This window comes from Gambusia affinis, linkage group LG19 (assembly GCF_019740435.1).
Source record: "Gambusia affinis linkage group LG19, SWU_Gaff_1.0, whole genome shotgun sequence".
NCBI lineage: Eukaryota > Metazoa > Chordata > Actinopteri > Cyprinodontiformes > Poeciliidae > Gambusia > Gambusia affinis.
The window spans coordinates 5,056,159-5,075,043 of NC_057886.1; the positions used below are offsets into that span (position 1 = coordinate 5,056,159).

The 18,885-nt window shown below is 40.7% G+C and overlaps 1 protein-coding gene across 4 annotated transcripts in view; it reads left to right on the forward strand.

The window, feature by feature from the left end:
• usp43b (ubiquitin specific peptidase 43b) overlaps positions 1 to 18,885 on the forward strand; it is a 90,774-nt gene that overhangs the window by 11,835 nt on the left and 60,054 nt on the right. For 3 of the 4 annotated variants that reach the window (XM_044100525.1, XM_044100523.1, XM_044100524.1), the window contains one exon: positions 5,569 to 5,715. In XM_044100525.1, the coding sequence (XP_043956460.1) occupies positions 5,569 to 5,715 (147 nt within the window). Of the gene's footprint in view, positions 1 to 2,646; positions 2,834 to 5,568; positions 5,716 to 18,885 lie in introns of those variants that run through there. The other variant, XM_044100527.1, reaches the window with a different exon arrangement.

Below are 18,885 nucleotides of genomic sequence, written 5' to 3' on the forward strand. Positions count from 1 at the left end.
TAACACTAGAAGAATATTCAGAAATAGTACAAACTACTTCTGCATCTTCTCCAGCTGAAGAAACCAGGGAATCCTCCTCTGGATTCCCAGCTGGAGGAGAGACGGTGAATTTCTTCCCAGAGCTGATGTTATCCTCAGAGCAAACTTCTCCAGCCGGAGAAGTTTGCTCTTCACTATCACTAGAAGAATCCTCAGAAACCTCACTACAATCTACTGCTGCATCTTCTCCAGCTGGACAATCCAGGGAATCCTCCTCTGGATTCCCAGCTGGAGGAGAGACGGTGCACTTCTTCCCAGAGCTGATGTTATCAGAGTGACCTTCTCCAGCCAGAGAAGGTCTGAAAAGATATTCATCAAACTCGTCGTAGTCTGTGCACTCCTCCCTATAATTATTTGTTTCAAATTTTACGTGAGGAAGGAGATGGTTAACAACCTTCCTCACTCCGGTGGTGATCAAATATCCCGTGGCAAAACCTAGCGGGAAGAAAATCGTTGCTAAAACACTCTCCATGGTAAAAATTGCTGTAAAACACTAAGTTATCTCTTAAGGAGCTTCTAGTCAAATGCCTGATGTGTAAAGATGAAAGCATTCAAAACTCTAGATGTTCTTTGATCTATGACAGATCTATGTCATAGACGATGTCATAGCAACAATGACCTCACTGTAGTTCTGGGGGAAGGTCCTGCTTCTGGTCGTTGCTATGGTAACGTTAGCATTTTGACTAATTTTAGCTTATGCATTAATTTTAACATACTGAATGTTGCAGGTCCATGTTATTCAATGTTCTTGTGATTCTCCACATGCTACGTTGTAATTTTTTAGCCAAGCTTAGCATTGATGCTAATTTTTAGCATCAGAAGGCTGGGTCCAAACCGACCGGCACACTTTGGCAGGCCCCGGTTAAATTTCTTCAGGAATTTCCTAGTTATTTTTTAAGACGCTTTTGCAGTAATCAAAGCGACTAAAGATAAATGCATGGATGAGTTTCTCTAGATTTCTGGGAACGTTTCTGGGATTGAATCAGAGGGTGATTCAATCCCAGAAACGTTCTTCAGAGGATGAAAGGCCGACTTTGTGCGGAGACGCTTTCAACAGGGCATATCAATTCATAATCAGGTGTGTTTGCTTTTTCAACTATAAAGACGGGCAGTTTTATGTGGTTTTTTTTAAATTATTTTTTAGAGGGGTGGGGGGCTTCAAGTCAGGGGTTTCAGTCATCAACAGCCAGCTGTTGCCCCTGAATTCCCGCTGATACTGGGAAACCGCTGTATGCTGGAGGAGGGAGTAATTACCACCACAAAGGATAGGTGAAACTAATTAACTAAATGCGGAGGAGCTGAAGGGGAGCATAGGCTGAGTTACCGGGGGGAGAGAATGATTGGGAATGACCAAATATCAGCAAAAGTTTAACGCAGGCAGACGAGAAAACTGTCATTTGACAGAGCACCAAAGAACCAAGGAGTAAAAGAAGCACTGGGCTGGTACCAATCAACCAGTCAGAGCCAGGAGGATGGTCTTAGCGCTGTCAATCAACTCATGTACTCTCTGCTAAATTTGCTAATGGCGGGAAAACAACTTACCTTTACAGGAGAATCATATGTAGCCATGCTAACTAGCATGAGCAGAGGGTGATTGACAGTGCGAAGACCCGCCTCCTGGCTGTGATTGGTTGTTTCTAGTTGGCACTGGGAGAAGGCGGAGAAGCTCCATTTTTTTTAATTAATTTTTTATTTTTTATTTGTTCCCCCTCACAGATTATTTGCTTAATAAAAAAGTGTTATAACATAACAGTTTCAAGAAATGTGCAAAAAAAAAAAGTTTTTGTTTTTTTAAAATAAAAGTTACATACTCTTAACTTTACGGCATCAGCTGATTCACCTTCCAAGTAGGAAGTGCAGGTGTTCTGTCAGATAGCCATACATGTCAGAATAGCATACATATGGTAAGAGCGCATGCGCACGCATGCGCATTCTGCAGGAGGTCCGCCATATTGAGAGGAGTCGTCAGCTTGTCATACGCGAGAAGAGACACAATAAAAAGTAACTAAATAAATGAAATTTAATGCTGCTGCAGCTGCAGTAAACTACAAAACACGTCCTAAAACACGCCCTGTTTAAATTCACGTCCCCCACTTCCTTAATATTTTTGGGTTGGATAACATGTCTGCTAACTTGGATAGCATGTCGTGTATGAAAACGCAATTTTTACCCACACTGAAACTGGGGCAAAACCAGTGTTTCACTTTTGAAAAAAATCCTTATCTACGTCATAATTCTATGTTGCTGATTAAATAAAATCATATGGTAATGACAACGTATACATGTCTGAGCTAAGCGTATGACTATCTGACAACGTATGCAAACGTATGCAAACGTATGCTGATCTGATAGATATAGCCATCAGTTTGTCATACGCGTATGACGATCTGACAATGTATGGCTATCTGACAGAACAGGGGAACCAAACGCCCCTCTGTGAAACATGATTGAAGAAATACTTCCCTTTCCTCTGCATGGAATTAGAATAAATGTAAACCACAGGAATCCTAAAGGGGCGGGAGGATTTTCTAATATTGTAAAACGACAACTTTAAAAACTGGGGTACACCTCTAAAGCAGAAAACAGCCCGGGTCTGTCAGAGCTGTGATAACAGAAGTGGTTTTATCTCCGCAGAGCCATGACTAACAGCTCCGAATATCACCTTGCCATATTTTCCGACTGACGTATCTCTGAAACATTGTCCAGATTGACGGGACGACGACGGCGTTTTCACTTCCGCGAGTCGTGTCAAGCGGGGGAAGCTCGCCTTTTAAGTCGGGATCAGAAGATGCGTGTGAGTGATAAGGAACACATTATCGCTCCTGCTGGAGTTTATCTGCATCTTCCTCTTGTCCGCGTCTTGGCAACTCTTCAAAGATGGCGTTCAGGCTTCGCTTTCAATTAGATCTGAACGTGACTGAACTTTTATCTCTCTTTTGAGTCGGTCCGCGCGGCGGATCGCCCCGTTTCACTGAAGCCTCGTCTGTTTTCAGCGCCGTGCTTTTAGCTGTTTGCTTAAGTCGGTCTCTTGAACCACATGTTCAATTGACATTATCCATCAGACGCCGTCCACCGTACGTGATGTTGCACATTAGTGAATTCTGTCCGCTGTTCTGTCAGACATAATCTCTCTGCTTCACTAAACTGTCGTTTACCAACCTCATCTGAGGTTGGTGAGGCTAATTCCTTGCCTAATTAAGTTGGTCACGTTACACTGCGGTAGCTTAAGTAGTCCTCAATCTGCTGTTTGGTTTATTATTATTATTATTATTATTATTATTATTATTATTATTATTATTATTATTATTAAATGCTCTAGTTAGATAACTGGAAATCATTTCATTTAGTTACATGAATACGTTCATTCCATTTTAGCTCTACTTGTGTGTTCAGGGTCATCGCTCTAACCTTTGCTCCCGTCTTTGTCACGATCACGTTTCTCTTTAGGGAAAGTGTACTTAGGACTTATTCGCTCTGTGTGCAGGTCAGGTTTATTCAGTTGGTTAGGATTTTCTAAACGCAGACATTTCACTGCACCAGACGTTGTCTGTGCAAGATGAAAGGCGAGCTAAAGCTAAACACCGCCACCTGGTCATCGGAAATTAAGCACGGCGATTTGAAATTTGGATGTAATGTTAAAATAAATAACTACTTGTCACTCCAAGAAACTGTAGAATTTTTGCTATTATAATTTTTCAGTAATTCTTTTAGGCCATATATACACATATCATTGCCATGTTTGGACTTGAACCCAAATTGATTGTCTGTAGACATAAGTATCTTTGCAGATTTTGGCAAAAGAATTAGTCCATCCATCCATTTTCTGTTCACCCTTCGTCCCTAATGGGGTCAGGAGGGTTGCTGGTGTCTATCTCCAGCTAACGTTCCAGGCGAGAGGCGGGGTTCACCCTGGACAGGTCACCAGTCTGTCGCAGGGCAACACAGAAAACAGACAGGACAAACAACCATTCACGCACACACTCACACCTAGGATTTAGAGAGACCAATTAACCTGACAGTCATGTTTTTGGACTGTGGGAGGAAGCTGAAATAAGATCCATTCCTATAGATTTATTTACAAATAGTTCTTTAATTGCTAGATAGACCTCGTGTGTTTTGATAATTTCTGCAGTGCCAACTTTGTCAACCTGGAAGGGTTCACTCTGTACACAGGCGAATAACTTGCTGTAGTGCTGTTGCCAAAACTCTACAATCATATTCACCCCAGAAACACCATCAACAGTGTAAGGGAGAGAGGATTTACTGTTTTTGATAGTTTTAACCTCTTTCCAAAAGGCTTTTGTATCCTTACCTAAAAGATTTTTTGCCAAGGAATCAGCCCTCATGGTTTGCTCATTCTGTCTGATGAAGCGTAATGCATATTTGTATTTTGAATTAGACAACTTTTTATGCTCAAATATAGGGCCCTGCCTAGGTTTACCTGCTAGAGCCCAAGAAGTACATGAACAGAGACCTGTTTATTTTCCGAAGACACACTTGTAAGAGTGCGTCTAAAATTAATGTTACACGATGTAGCGCCTTACAACTCTAAACCAAGCAAATTAAAAATGGCGTTTCCTTATGGAAAGTGAAGCTTAAAGCAGCGTTTGCAAGAGGTACTGTGAACGTTGACTACGGGCGCCGCCATGTTGAAATCCCAGCTGAAACGCTCTTAACTCACTTGTGTTGGCAAACCCAGCTCTGAGTTCTGACTTGTCACCAAAAATATGATCCTTCCTATTGTAGGAATTTAGATTTTTGTAGGAATTTCTGTAGGTTAGCAAAGAAATATGTGTGTTTTGTTGTTTTTCTAGCAAAACTTTGGTCTGGGCCTTTTGGAAATGAGTTCAAGCTGCCATTTGAGGAGCCGGGACATGGAGCCATCATGATGCATTTTGGTATCATCAGATAAAAGTGTCTTTCCCCGTCGGTTCGTCGTTTCCTCTGGCTTGTAGCAAACTTGTAATGGGACTTTGAGCACTGTTTAAACAATGGCTTTCTTCTCGCCTCTCTACAAAGACGAGTTTTACTGGATGTCTGGCTATTTGAGCTGTTTATCTCTGCAGCTCCTCCAGAGTTACCACAGCACCTGGACATATGGTTGAAACGCTCTTTGGTTGGTTTGTATATTTTGGTTGACGACCATTTCCCAGTGACTGTTCAGTTGTTCCATTAGTTCTTCATGAGATGTTTTAAATTGGGGACATTGTTTTATAAATGAATCCTGCCTACCTAAGGAGTCTTCTGATGCCAGCTGGATTTTATTATTATTTAGGGGTATCGGAGTAAATGGAGAACAAAACCTTGCATTATTTTGTTTTCATTTTACCGACTATGGCATTTGTCTCAAATTTTGTGTAAATGAAAAAAAACTTGAGGTTTATATTTATTTTAGCATTTTGCCTTCTGTTGGTACAACCCTAAAGCTCAGGAAAAATAAATTCAGCAAGAAGCTGTCACAGTCGCACTGCAGTTCATGAGATTCACACAAAGTTTTCAGCATCCTCACGCCTCACTTTCTCCCCTCAGACGGTCGTGTCCAAGTACGGATCCCAGTTTCGTGGCAACTCCCAGCACGACGCCCTGGAATTCCTCCTGTGGCTGTTGGACCGCGTCCACGAAGACGTCATACTGGCGTCGCGCAACAACAGCAACAAGACCAAACCTCCTGAGACGGTAAGACTCCAGCAGACTGTGGGGGCCACACAGTGCCGGTAGCCATGGGAATGCGTCACGTTGGGGAAAGGCACAAACAAACAAGCTCTCATGCCTTAGCCAACCATTAAAGTAATTAGGAACATTGAGGACAACTAATGGCTGATTGTTCATGAGATATTGTTTCATTACATAAAAGATGACAAACTCCAGTTTGTTCCAGATATTCCATCAATCAGCCTCGTGGAAGTGTCGGTTCATCTTTACAAAGGGAAAGTCTTCAAAGACGTCATTGCTTTTAGCGTTCAGTGAATGTTTTTGAAGGTGAATTAAAAAATTTCCTCATCTTTAACCTTCTGGACAGCGACATGCATAAGTATTCATCGGCATTGAACTGGTTCGCATTCTGTCACGTTACAACGGGATACGCGCCGATCCGATATCAATATCTGTATCGGTCCTGATATTGAAAAAATAAAAAATCTGGATCAGGTATCGGTGACTGTGCCTGAGCCAGAGGAGCAGATCTAGTCAATCTAATTCTATACTTTGTTCTTCATCATTCTTTATTATTTATTTTACATCATAATTGGAATTCTTGATTTCACTTTCTGAATCATTTGAAGGAAGGTTTGTTGTAGTTTATTTTTACACGTTTCACCAAGATAGTCGGCCTATTGCTTTTGTCAGTTTATTTATTTTACATCGACTGTTTTTACATGTTTGGTTGTTGAAGTAACATGAGGGAAGCTTGTAGAGCTATTGGTGAATTTAAATGTGCTGTACTGGTTCAGAGTTATCAAATACATTTGTAATTCAGTACATTTACGTCTGCATTAAAAAAAAAAAAAAAAAAAGAAAAACCTTTTTGTCAATTCAGCACCTTTTCTGTATCGGATCGGTATTGGCCGATACTAAACCGCAAACATCGGCATGGGAAGTGAACAAACGTGGATCGGTGCGTCCCAAGTCGGAACAAATTTTTATATATTTCATGTGACAGACCAACACAAAGTAATGCATAAGTGAGAGGTGAAAGAACAAATGGTGCTTGCTTGTTCAATTTTCCAAAAATAAACATTTGAAAAGTCATTGATCAACGCTCTAGATCAGGGGTGGGCAATCCTGGTCCTCGAGGGCCAGTGTCCTGCAACTCTTAGAGTCTCCCTGGTCCAACACAGTTGAATCCAACAGCTGAATCACCTCCCAAGTGCAGTCAGGTTCTCCAGAGTCCTGCTAACGACCTCATTATTTGACTCAGGTGTGTTGAAGTAGAGAAACATCTCAAAGTTGCAGGACACCGGCCCTGGAGGCCTGGAGTTGCCCGGCCCTGCTCTAGATCCACCTTCTGCTGCAGTTACGGCTGCACGTTTTTCATGGTATAACTCTACCAGCTTAGTAGAGAATGAACTTTTTGTGATGGAGTATCAAATAAAATTCCAATAAATTGCAATGAAGGTGACAAGAAAGACGTAACTGGGGGGTATAAATAGTTTTTCTAGGGACTGCCTGTTTGATGCGCGTTCAGAAATGTTTGAAAGATTCACCAGACGGCATTTCCTCGGTTATCTTTGCAAGACTAGCTCTGTGGACCAGTTTTCACGCCGTCGAATAAAGCGTGGCAACATTCTTGCAGTGCAAACAGACTCCGTGTTTTGATGCGCCGCCCACAAACAGGGAGAAAGGCTGACAGACGCAGAAGATTTGGTGTTTTAGATTTCCTCTCAGCGTGGCTCCTTCTGGCGGTACGCCTGCAGGCGCGCTGCAGACTGACTCTTCTCTACTGGAACTTCCAGACGGCTCCGCCGCGTGTTGTTTGGGCAGGATATCCATGTTTTATTGAAAGCAAATTTTCAGAAAGGAAATCCCTCTTCTTACACCGTCGGGCTGGAGCGAAGGTCGATTTATTGGATGCACCGCACTTGCTGCGGGTGATTTCCGGCCAATAAAATGTACGAGTATAACTCGATGAGTTGAAATATCATCTAAAAAAAAAAAGAGGTCATTTGTTCCAGTAACTCGATTCAGAAAGTGACGCTTGTGTAAAGTATGGAGTCATTACACACATGTTAATCATTTATTCCTCCTGGTTTTGATGGATGGAGCTTGCAGTGAACACGGACGCAAAATTGAGTTTCTAAAGCAACGCTGAGTCTCCCAGAAGAGTGAAAAGAAAAACATATTTAACAGAGAAATGCAAAAATCAAACGTTAAAGGTTAAAAACAAAACATGCATAGGTTTTCTAGCTTATTTGCAAACCCAGGCAACAGTCTTCATAGTTATGTAATCCATAATATAACTTTTTATTTTTTTTTAAATCATTTTGTTTTTGGTCTAATATGACATTTCTATTGAATTTTCCATTTTCCATGAGCTACAAACCAATTGATATCAAAGTTATCAGCATCTACTTAATATCTGTGAAAAGAATTACTGTAAAACATTGAATATTTAGAGAATGCTCTTACTTATTGAGAGATAATTGCAGATAAAACTCTGTCGCAGTTCCGAATGAAGTGAATTATTTTGTTTCTTTAAATCATTTTCACTAAAGGTCTTTTCCTTAAAATCGGTGCGAACGCTGCCGGTTTCAGAATGAAAGCCGCAGCGTGCTCAGCAACATTATTTTTGGACACTTCTGGTATCATCAGAGGAAGGTTACGCTGCTGTTTTTAGGCTACGGTGAAAATAAAACCCTGCGAGTCTCAGGCAACTCTGTTTGGCTTCTGATAAATCCTCTGCTCAAACAGCCGTAATGACGTAACAAAGCTAACCGTGCACCTCCTTTAGTTTTTTTTTTTTTTTTCTTATGCCAAGCTCCAGTTTAACATGGGATGAGACAGGAAGCTGGGCGGAAAGGCTGCTGATGGCGTCTCGCCGCGCTGCCCTCCACGCCGCCCTGTTAGCGCCTCCAGAAGCCAGTGAGGCACGGAGAACCTGCTGCTGCTTTATGGTGCTGTTAAATACACGGACGTCGTATTTTTCAGCACATTTCCACTCGCTTCTCCTTCGTTTATTCCAGTCAAATCCAGCCGGTGTCTGAATTTGTCAAACGTTTTGACACAGGAAATGAGTCCGGTCGATCCGCTAAAAAAAAAAACACCCGTAAAACGAAAATGCCAATGATTAACTTTGTTGGCCTGAAATGTAAAAATGCATGCTTTCAAAAGAAATGTTTAAGAAAATATTTCAGTGTCTCAAACCAAACATTTCAGCTTTCCAGGTTTTCATATTCGAGATGGTTTTAAGAAAGTTGCTTTGCTAGAAATGTAATCTAGAAATGTTGAACTGGTTGTGCTTCCATGGCAATAAGTAGGTTATATTCTAGCTTTTCATCCAGACGGCCATCACATTGTTTTTGGTAACTCTTTATTTGACGGGGTGCGCATAAGGCTGACATGACAAAACTGTCACAAACATGACATAACGCGCGTCACGAAGACGGAAGGAGTCTCACCAAATGACGCGTAAAGTGTTGCTGTGGTTTTTTTGCAATTATTTTTTAAGAATTTTACTTGACGTGAATCAGACTGGATGGGGCAGACAAAATGTGGGAACCAAGGACAGGATTTGGACGTCTTTAGCCTCAGAGAAGCTCACCACTCTGACTCCACTCACTCATGTTTGCAACTCTGTGTTCCTGACCGCAGTAGAAGACCGTGCGACGCGCTGCTTCGAGCCGCGTATCCCTCCGCCGGAGAGAGCATCAGAGTACGTCAATGACGTTTATGATTAAATTAAATCCAAAATACTTTTGATTAAATATAGTTCACCACAGTCATGGCAGATCTAATGTTATAGTGTTATTGTGTCTTTTCTTGTTTGGTTTTGTTCTTTTCTGTACAGGATTTGGTAATCCAGCCCAGATAAGCATCAACTCAGATTCTTAATCAGTGAAAATCAAAACATCTTGGATACCAAAAAAGAAAAAGTAATGACTCACTCTGTCTGCGCTGCGCTTCATTTGCTTGCAAGCCCCTCATTGGTAATGAGATTTAACCAGACGGAAGCTTGCAGAGGCAACATGTACTTTTTGTTAACAAGTCAACAGACACCAGGAAGGTAACAGAGGCAGCTGCATTAGCATCTCTGCAAAGTCTCTAATTAAGCTGTTCTCTTGACATTTGTGTTTTCTTTTCTCTCTCCCTCTGCCTTACGAGACTAAAACAACTCTTAATTATTAGGGGAACGTTTTGAAGGAGAGCCGCAGTAAGACTTCTCTCCCGATCAGAACATCTCTGGTCTGTTGTGTTTGTCGGGGCCTTTCTGCCTCTCTGCTGGCGTTTGGCTCTTTGCACACATCTTGTGTTTGTTGTGGATTCCACTCGCTGGGTAGATGGATCCTCTCCTTGCTCCGGCACATCTCTCCCACCCCGTGAATCATGGTTCACTCCCCGCTTTTATCCTCTCCTTTGTCCTTCATAACTCTGACGTGCCTTACCTCCGGAATGCGTTTTGGTATGCAGGGTTGATGGCGCTCAACCCTGCCCCAGTATGAACTCAGAGGGGGTAGGGACTCGCTAGCAGGGAGGAATAAGAATCCCTCTTGCTGGAAATGACTTCAAAAGTTGTTTTATTTCCGCTTTCCCTTTCGGTCAGTCGGCGTATATGGGCGGTAATCTCTTCCTCGGCCGGCCCGGCGGGAGCGTTTGCATCCGGGGTTCCAGGCGGTTTGCCAGTCTCTTCACGTTCTCAGTCAAGCAGTCGAAAAGCTCCAGTGTCTTTTTGCCGCTGACCCAGAAGCAAGCGGGGGGCCCGCGCTGCTGCTTTGTTCACTAAAGCCGGTCTTCCTCGTGACGCAAAGGTTCAAACACAAACCCCGACCTCACCTCTCAGACCAATGAAAACGTCAGACCAGTTTGTGCTTTTTGCATTTGTACCGGGTGACGACACACACCACACCGTTAACTCACACAGAGCTCATTCTGCTCTCGGTTTGTTTATTCGTCTCTGCTTAGAATAAACAAACAAGCGTGATCATCTCGTCTTCTGAGTGTTGGTGTGTGTGTGTGTGTGTGTGTGTGTGTTTTTCTTTCTCTGCCTCACTCTGCTCTGTCTTTCTTGGCTTCATGAATGCACCTCTTTGTAAGTGGCTGGAAGAAAGGGACACTTGTTGCCCACTCTGAGACCAGACGCAAGTTTGTAGCCGACTGAGAAGCCTGGGTGAAAATCAGACGTATGAAATCTTTTTTTTTAAATTATTATTATTATTATTATTATTATTATTATTATTATTATTATTATTATTATTATTATTATTTCTTTCAGATGGTTATTGTGTGTGGCGTTACTGAAAAACTACAACTCTTCTTAAGACATTTGGGCATTGTCAACCAAACACCAGAGTTAGAACAATTCATACATTTCATGAGACGATAATAAGGACACAAGAATTAGCTAAGAAGGGTTTTCGGCAGTATTTTGGGAATCAAGGACCCTTGATTTTTCACAAATGGAGTCAAATTAGAACTGACGTGTCAGGATCTTGTATTGTTTGAGTTTCTTCTTTTTTCTAAACTATTTCTGTGTTTTAGTTTCATTTTTTTTCTTTTATTAGCTCCGTCTTATTTCTGGTTTTACTTTGGTTCAGTCCTTTCTTAGCGATTTTAGTTTATGTTCTTGTGTCTAGTTATTCCAAGTTACTCTAGTTTTTTTATGTTCCTCATATCTACACATTCTTTAGTGTTGGATTATTTCCTAATCCCCAACCTTCACTCTCCTAGTACTGACAAACTTCTGCTTTTCGTACTTCTCCTGTTCAATCCCATACGATCTTGTTCTCCCTGTCTTGCTCTTTGTGTTTTTATTTGTTTCTGATGTTTTTTGTTCTCCTCTGGCTCCCATGTGTGTTTTTTTTTTTTTTTTTTTTTTTTTTGGAGGGGTAGTTTGTTCTTATGTTTCCATTAAATCTTCAGATCTACCTACCGCCGCAGCCTCTCTGCATTTGGGTCCTCTTCACTAACACAACATGACATGATGTCAATCAATTTGAATGCTTTTGTGTTGTATGACAGTACAGGTGTGATTTGATTAGACTGCTGCAAATTAAGTGGGATTTTCAAAAGGCTTTCTGTTTGCTTAAAGTAACAGGAGAGTTTATTTTTGAAAAAAGCTTCATGACCTTCTTCAAATTCAGAAGTTGGGTAAAGTAGTTTGGCACCAAACAGGATTTCATGACTTTTAACTTTCTGGTAGGTTGACTGTCAACATTTAAGAGTAACTTGGGAATTAAGATAACACCTCAAACAAACTATCAATAGAACAAGTGTACATATTGTCTGAATTATTCAGAACAACAACAACAAAAAAAATAGATTCAACATTATCTTAAGTGCTGGAGCTCAGCTGTGGTCCAGTTTAACCACTGACTAACACTGGTGTGTGGCGGTGGTGCTCCTAGTCTGGGTGGCGCTCTGGGCGAACCACCGTACCAGGAAGTCTGGTTAGTCCTTGAGTTCAAACGAGTGTTTGAGTTCCTACTCCTTGATTCCTGAGGATGCCATGCTCCTCTCTTCATACAATCATTTGCAAGTGAAATGTTGCAAGTGTGACGAGTTTTTCGACGAATTATCTCACCAACAAACTAATTCACGTGTGATTTAATGGAAGCGCCACAATTGCGACATTGTTTTTATTTTTTATTTTTTTTACATTAGCGGAATATAGTCAAAGTTTGGCGCGCGTTTGTAACGGAACCACAGCTTGTGACCAGGAAACCCAAAACATCCGACCCAAGTTGTACACATACCATCCTGCCAAAGGCCGAGCAAGTAGAGGAAAACCTCTGCCTGCGTCTTTAAAACTCCCCGTCAGAGTCACGATCGCTCATTTTAACCTCCTGACGCGGGCCGGTCGGCGGTGCCAGCCGGTGGTGAGTTATGGCAGCGGCACCTGGTCCAGGCCTGCGATAAAGATAACGACCTGCTCGTGAGGTGGGTGAGGAGACGGCGGTAAAGCGGGACGTGCGGCGCCTACAGCCACGGCTGAATTCTCAGCTGGTGCGAAGCTGAAATAAAAACGTGCCCAGTGGTTGTAAAGGGAACATTTTTTGCCGTGCAGAATTTGTCTCCTGGAGGGTCGTATAAAACCAAGCCACTGCGACAAGTTCCTTTTTAAGTTCGGGGAGATTCAAGAGCCTGACCTTTAAGCGCTTTTCAGCCCGTTATGAGTGTGCAACAGTGAACAGTACGGGGGAAGCGTTTCTTTTCCCCCCACTGCTAAATTACTTTCCATGGTTTTAATCCACAGTGACCACACACTTCTGTTAAAGTACTATAAATTATTGTGTCAGGCTAAGATCTGTGTCTTACACAGCTATTTTTTGTGGTGACAAACCACAAAAAGTAGCTGTCGAAATGCAATTTTGCGCCTTAGACATAGTCGAAACAGAAAATATTTCATTGTTTAAGTCTTAGATAGTGATTTAAATATCATTTGTGAGAAACAAAAGAACGGATTCTTAATTTTCTCAAAAATATGGTGGAGTTGTGGGCTACAGTTACAGAAGGAGATCACCCAGGAAACCAGTTGTAGTTCTAACAAAATGTCCCTATTTTGCATTATTGCAGTGAGGAAAGTAATGTTCTCTTTAAAAAAAACAAAACCAAAAAAACCAAAAACATATTCGTCAACTTTTGGAATGGCAAAGAAAATCCAACAGTTGTGATTAGAAAAAAGCCTTTTCTGCATACAAACTCAGCGTCTTTGCCTCGGTTCTGGACCTGATCCACGCTGTCTGGTCCAAACAGCGAAAGAGATGGAAACAAATTGGAAGTGGCAGCTCTGCAGTTTTGATCTCTGAGCTTAGATGTAAAAAATTAAGAAGTAAAATCCACGTTGGCTTGTTCATAAAATCCCTCCTGACATCATTAATGAAAGCTTGTGTTTTCTACAGCATGTATTTAATCCTGAAGTGAAGAAAGAAAAATAAAAAGATCTGTTTTTCTGTTGAAGAACTCCGATTTGTCTTTTGTATTAAGATTAGCATCTGTTTTGTTTTCTCTCTCTAAGGCTTCGTAAACGCAGCAGACAAAAATCCGACCCAAATCCGCGTTTTTTTTGTTTTTTTTCCCCCCATCTGTTTGTGACCCATATCCAACTTTTCCATGGCATTCTGAACCGACTCCGATCTTTTTACCCCAAGTTTAACTTTTTTGTACTGTTCTTGTTTTACAAACGTTGCACCTCGCTCATCAGCCATTATTATTATTATTATTATTATTATTATTATTATTATTATTATTATTATTATTATTATTATTCAAAGTGCTTCAAGTGTTAAAAATGTCATAGTTAATCATTTTGCTTTATAGTATTGCAGGATTTTTGTACATTTAAAGTCGCAGTACATCTTTTCAGGACCAACATGAGGAAATCTGCCAGACGTTTAAAACCAACCACCCGTCAATTTGTATTTGATGTGCAGACAACTGAAGAGCACTTATGAGTCAAAGTTCTTTTTTTTTTTTTTTTTTTTACTAAAATACAAAGCTTTATTGAGAATGTTATTCCTGATCAACAACAGATTAAGCATGAAATACTTTAATTAAACAAATTAAATGGTCAGAATCATTCCGAGTTCACGTTTTCTTTATTGAAAGAATGGCAACCACTTTACTCATTTATTTTGGACTCAACTGAAGAAAACTGAAAAAGATTCAGTCTATTCTCAGCAACAAAAACACGATTTAGGTAATTCTTTATTTGAAAATGTTGTAATGATTTTGCCATAATTGAAAAAAAAAAAAAGTTTGTTTGTAGCCCTACCTTTCAGTGTTCTGTAATTTGCATGAGTAAAAGATATTTATTTATTTATTTTCCGGGGGTGGCAGATAGGGCACCAAAACTGGCTACAGCCCAGGATCCTTGATTCTTCAAATACAGCCCTGGTCACATCCTAGGTTTTTAATTTTGCAAACACAAATTGATGCATTAAAGTAAACTAGAGTACAGTTTTACATTGATATGCTTGTAGTAACTACTACTACTCTTATTTCAGTCAAATTTCACAAAACTTAAAAGCTAGTTAATCTTGAGCGAGTGATTTAGGAGTTTGCGATTGCTAACATGACAAGATACAGAACAATTTATTATTATTTTTTTTGCTCATTTGCTGTAAGTAGAAGATTTAAAAACCAGCGAAATAAGGAGAAGTCTGTGCCAGCCGGAGGTTCTCACAAAGAGAAATGGATAAATGTATTTCTGCAGGCGCTTCTGAAATGAGACGGCAGAAACGATTTCAGCTGTGCAGCTACCGTGTGTGAGCCGTGCCAGTCAGCCGCTGCCAGTGTCTCCTCTCCTCTGCCTACGCAGAGGTAGGCAGGAGCGGCTGTTGGTTTGTATCTGTGCACATATCCGGAGCCGAGTCGCTCTGAAACTTTGACGCAGCAGCTCAGGTTTAAAGTTCCTTGCTTTAATTTCTCGCGTTAGAACAGGGGTCTCAAACTCAATTTCCCTGGGGGCCGATGGAGGTAGAGTCTGGGTGAGGCTGGGCCGCATCGGGTTTTCCACAAGAAAAGCTCTTACAAAAACATTCCAATGTTAGCAAATGACTTTATTTTTATTTTTTAAACACAAAATAAGATGAAAAAATAAATAAATTAACAATTCATAAGAAAAAAAATTAATCAGTAATAAATAAATAAAATATAATAACACAGCAGCTATAGAAGACTAGATAAATGTAATTATAATATTTCAGATTCAAATGGCTGTATTAACAGTTCTTTAACCTTTAACTTTCTGAACATGAATGGAACATTGAACATAAACTGTTATGAATATAACAGTTTATAAACTGTTTATAAACAGCGCTTCCTCTCGCATAGCCGAGCCACATTTGGCTTAAGGGAGGAGGCAGTTGAGACCCTAAGTAGAGCTTGAAGATGCTCGTCAGTAAGTCTGGACCTGTACTTGGACTTATTGAAGTTCAAGGTAGAGAAGAGCTTTTCGCACAAGTATGTGCTCCCAAAAAGACACATGGTCCGCTTGAACATTTGGGAAAGCTCAGGGAAGCTGGGTGGCAATTCTCTCAAAAATTGCCCAAGCTTGTCTGCTTTTCCACTCACCTCCCTGAACTTGGCTTTGAGTTCAGAGAGGCACTGCGGGTCAATGAGCTCCATTTGAAGCACTGTGATTGGTAAGTTAGTTCAGCTCCGCACACAACACTGAAAAGTGCCAATCATATCAAACTCGCGGGCAGTGTTGGTATAGTTACTTTGAAAAAGTAACTTTAATCGAACTACTGATTACTCCTTGAAAAAGTAACTTAGTTAGATTACTGACTACTTGATTTGGAAAGTAACTAAGTTACACTAAAAGTAACTTTTTAGTTACTTTCAGCAGGTGCTGACAACACTCCGCCTCCTGTGAAAATCACATTGAGCTTTGCCAATACTTTTTTGTAAGCTATTTTATAATGGTAACATCAACAATGTGTCTCCACTGATAAGGTTGAACTGAAGAGGAGATTGTAGAAAAATAAAAACCATGAGTAATTTGTGTGGTCCACTGTTGTCTGGAAAACTCCAAGAAGGATTTTAAAGCCCTCCCCCCCACTCCCCTCCGGCCTCCAGGTTCTGCGTTACGGCCCTGCGTTTGGTGTCACTGCGCACAGATCTCCTCCTGCAGCTCACAGCTCAGATGGCTGCACAGATTTGTGACACTTATCTTAGTATTAATAATTAGAATTAAGTTGCCATTATAATTATTGGAAACTACGGACACGTTCATTCGTGGCTGTTTTCATGTTTATTGCGCTGTTTAAATTAGTCTCGATGTTTGTAGTTTTCTGGGCATAGCCTTGCATTCAGAGGTAATATATTAACTTGACATTAACAAAGACACAGCGGGACGGATCATCTGAGAAATGATGAACAGGGAGAGATGGAGTAAGACTACCTTAATGACGAACAAATTCTGGGATTTAGCTATTATGAGTCTGCTTATTTCCAAACCCAAATGAGCAACTTCACGTTCAAAAACGAGCCCAAAAAGGCGCAACCCGCCGCTCATTAAATCGGCAAGCGACTTTAAAAAATGAAGCCCAAAGCCGCTTATAATAATCGGACTTGGCGGCAGAAACTCAAAATAGTTCCAGTTTTTTCACCAACAAAATGCGCATCTCCCTCCATTGTTTACATTTCCGTCGCATAGAGACGTCGGTCACTCGACAAGACGAGTAGAGGAAATACGATTAAATAACAAAAGAAGATAGTAACGCAAAAATGATTTTGATAAGTAACTGTAGTCTGACTACTGGATTTGAAATAGCATATTACTCGTTACTGAAAAAAGTGGTCCGACGTCAGTAACACGTTACAAATTAACGCGTTACTGACATCACTGCTCGCGGGCCACACTAACATTAAACTTTCATATTAAGGTGGGGGCCACAAACTATCGTCTCGAGGGCCGCAGTTGGCCCGCGGGCCGCGAGTCTGAGACCCCTGCGTTAGAAGAAGTGATGCAGAGTAGCACTGATTGCTTTTTATTACTTAAAGCGAGCGGCGTCCGCCTTTTGCTACCTGGCACCTGAGACCGCCGCCGCCTGGCACGCGCTTATTTTATGCATCACGACAGGAAGAGAAAAAAAAAAAACGCGAGAGGAAAAAAGAAAAAAAAAAAGAGAGGTTGCTTCCCATTTGCTGTAGCACCAGAGCAAAGCAGAGCAGCAAAGTGCGTTAAAACTCGGTTGTGTTTTTACGAGGCAAGTTGAGGGCGAGGAGCAAAGAAGGAGGAAGAGGAGGATTTAAGGAGTTCAGCCGACAGATGAAGCAGAGGAGGTTGTGGCGTAGATACGACACCAGGTTAACACGGTTTGTCGCATCTGAAAAGTACCAGGACTTACAGATGAAATCAAAAAGCCACGTACAAAAATTTAAAAAGCCAAATTTTTTTCCTTGTTTAGGGTTAGCTGGAATGACCTAAATTATCGCTGTTTGCTAAATGCCACAATAGAGAAAATGTCATGTTTGTTTAGTCTACAAAATGATTACTGTCTCTTTAAACAATGAGGAAAAGATTCTTTCTGCCATTATTGTGGAATTAAAAAAAAAATACAGAAATAACTTTGGTAATTCTATTTAACTTAAAGCAATAGAAGTTTAGTCTGATTTAACTTGAGATGGTGAGAATAAAAATCTCCATGTCTTTTTTTTTAATTATTATTTTTGTGTATATTTAACCTTAAGATTTCAATTGTAGGTTCAACCCCTGAGATATGAGCTGGTAGGTTTGAGAAACACCACAGACTTTAGTGGCCATGATGGGTGAAAGCTTTAAAAACAACTCAATACCACTCGTATTAATTTTTTTCACTCTATGTCGGCTACGCTACACACAGACCTGTTGCCACAGCAACTGGCTGACTACAGCTCTACTAGTGTTTAAGGATTCAACACCAAAAAACATGCAAACATTTCCCATACGAAGAGCAAAACATTAGAGTATTACGTTTTCACGCTTGATGTTTGTTTTGCAAGTATTAGTAAATGATCATGTGAAAACAGCAAAGGTTGATTTGCTAATTTAAACACTTGCTACTGATGATCTGTCAGAGTTGGTGTGAGGATCGGCTTTTTTGTTTTTAACTGAGCCGAAGCACACCAAATTCCACAGCACATCTACATGCTAATCAAGTCATAGTCAAGCTAGCATAACTGACCTACTTTCTTCTCTCTCGCCATTTTTCTATTACTTAAAAACTCATTTCTGACCTTATCTATTTATTGTAGTGTGGACAGCTTGTAGCAAAGCACTGCGTCTCTTTGTCTTTTATATATCGCTTGTACATTTTAGATTATACCGCATTATCTTGAAAGCTAAAACCGATGGTAGTCTCTGCAGTCACCACATCCTATGTATTAGCTGGGTTAGCTCTGTCTGTCTTTCTTGCAGCTTTTTCATGTCAAGCTGTCTCTTGACTTCCATTCATGAATAAAACCTCCCAAATATGACTTTGTTATATATTAAAATAGAATATTTGTGAAAATATTCAAAGCCACTTATGTCTTCTTTTTTTTTTCTCTTTTTGTTTTTGCTTTATGTAACTGTAGTGTACAATAAAGTTTTCTGAAGGTCAGAGGATCTATAAAGCAATCAAGATCTCACCCTAGAATCAACAGAGATCCTCCTCCTGCGTCCTCTGCGATCCAAATTGTGTTGTGTGTGGATAGTTTCACACCGAAATT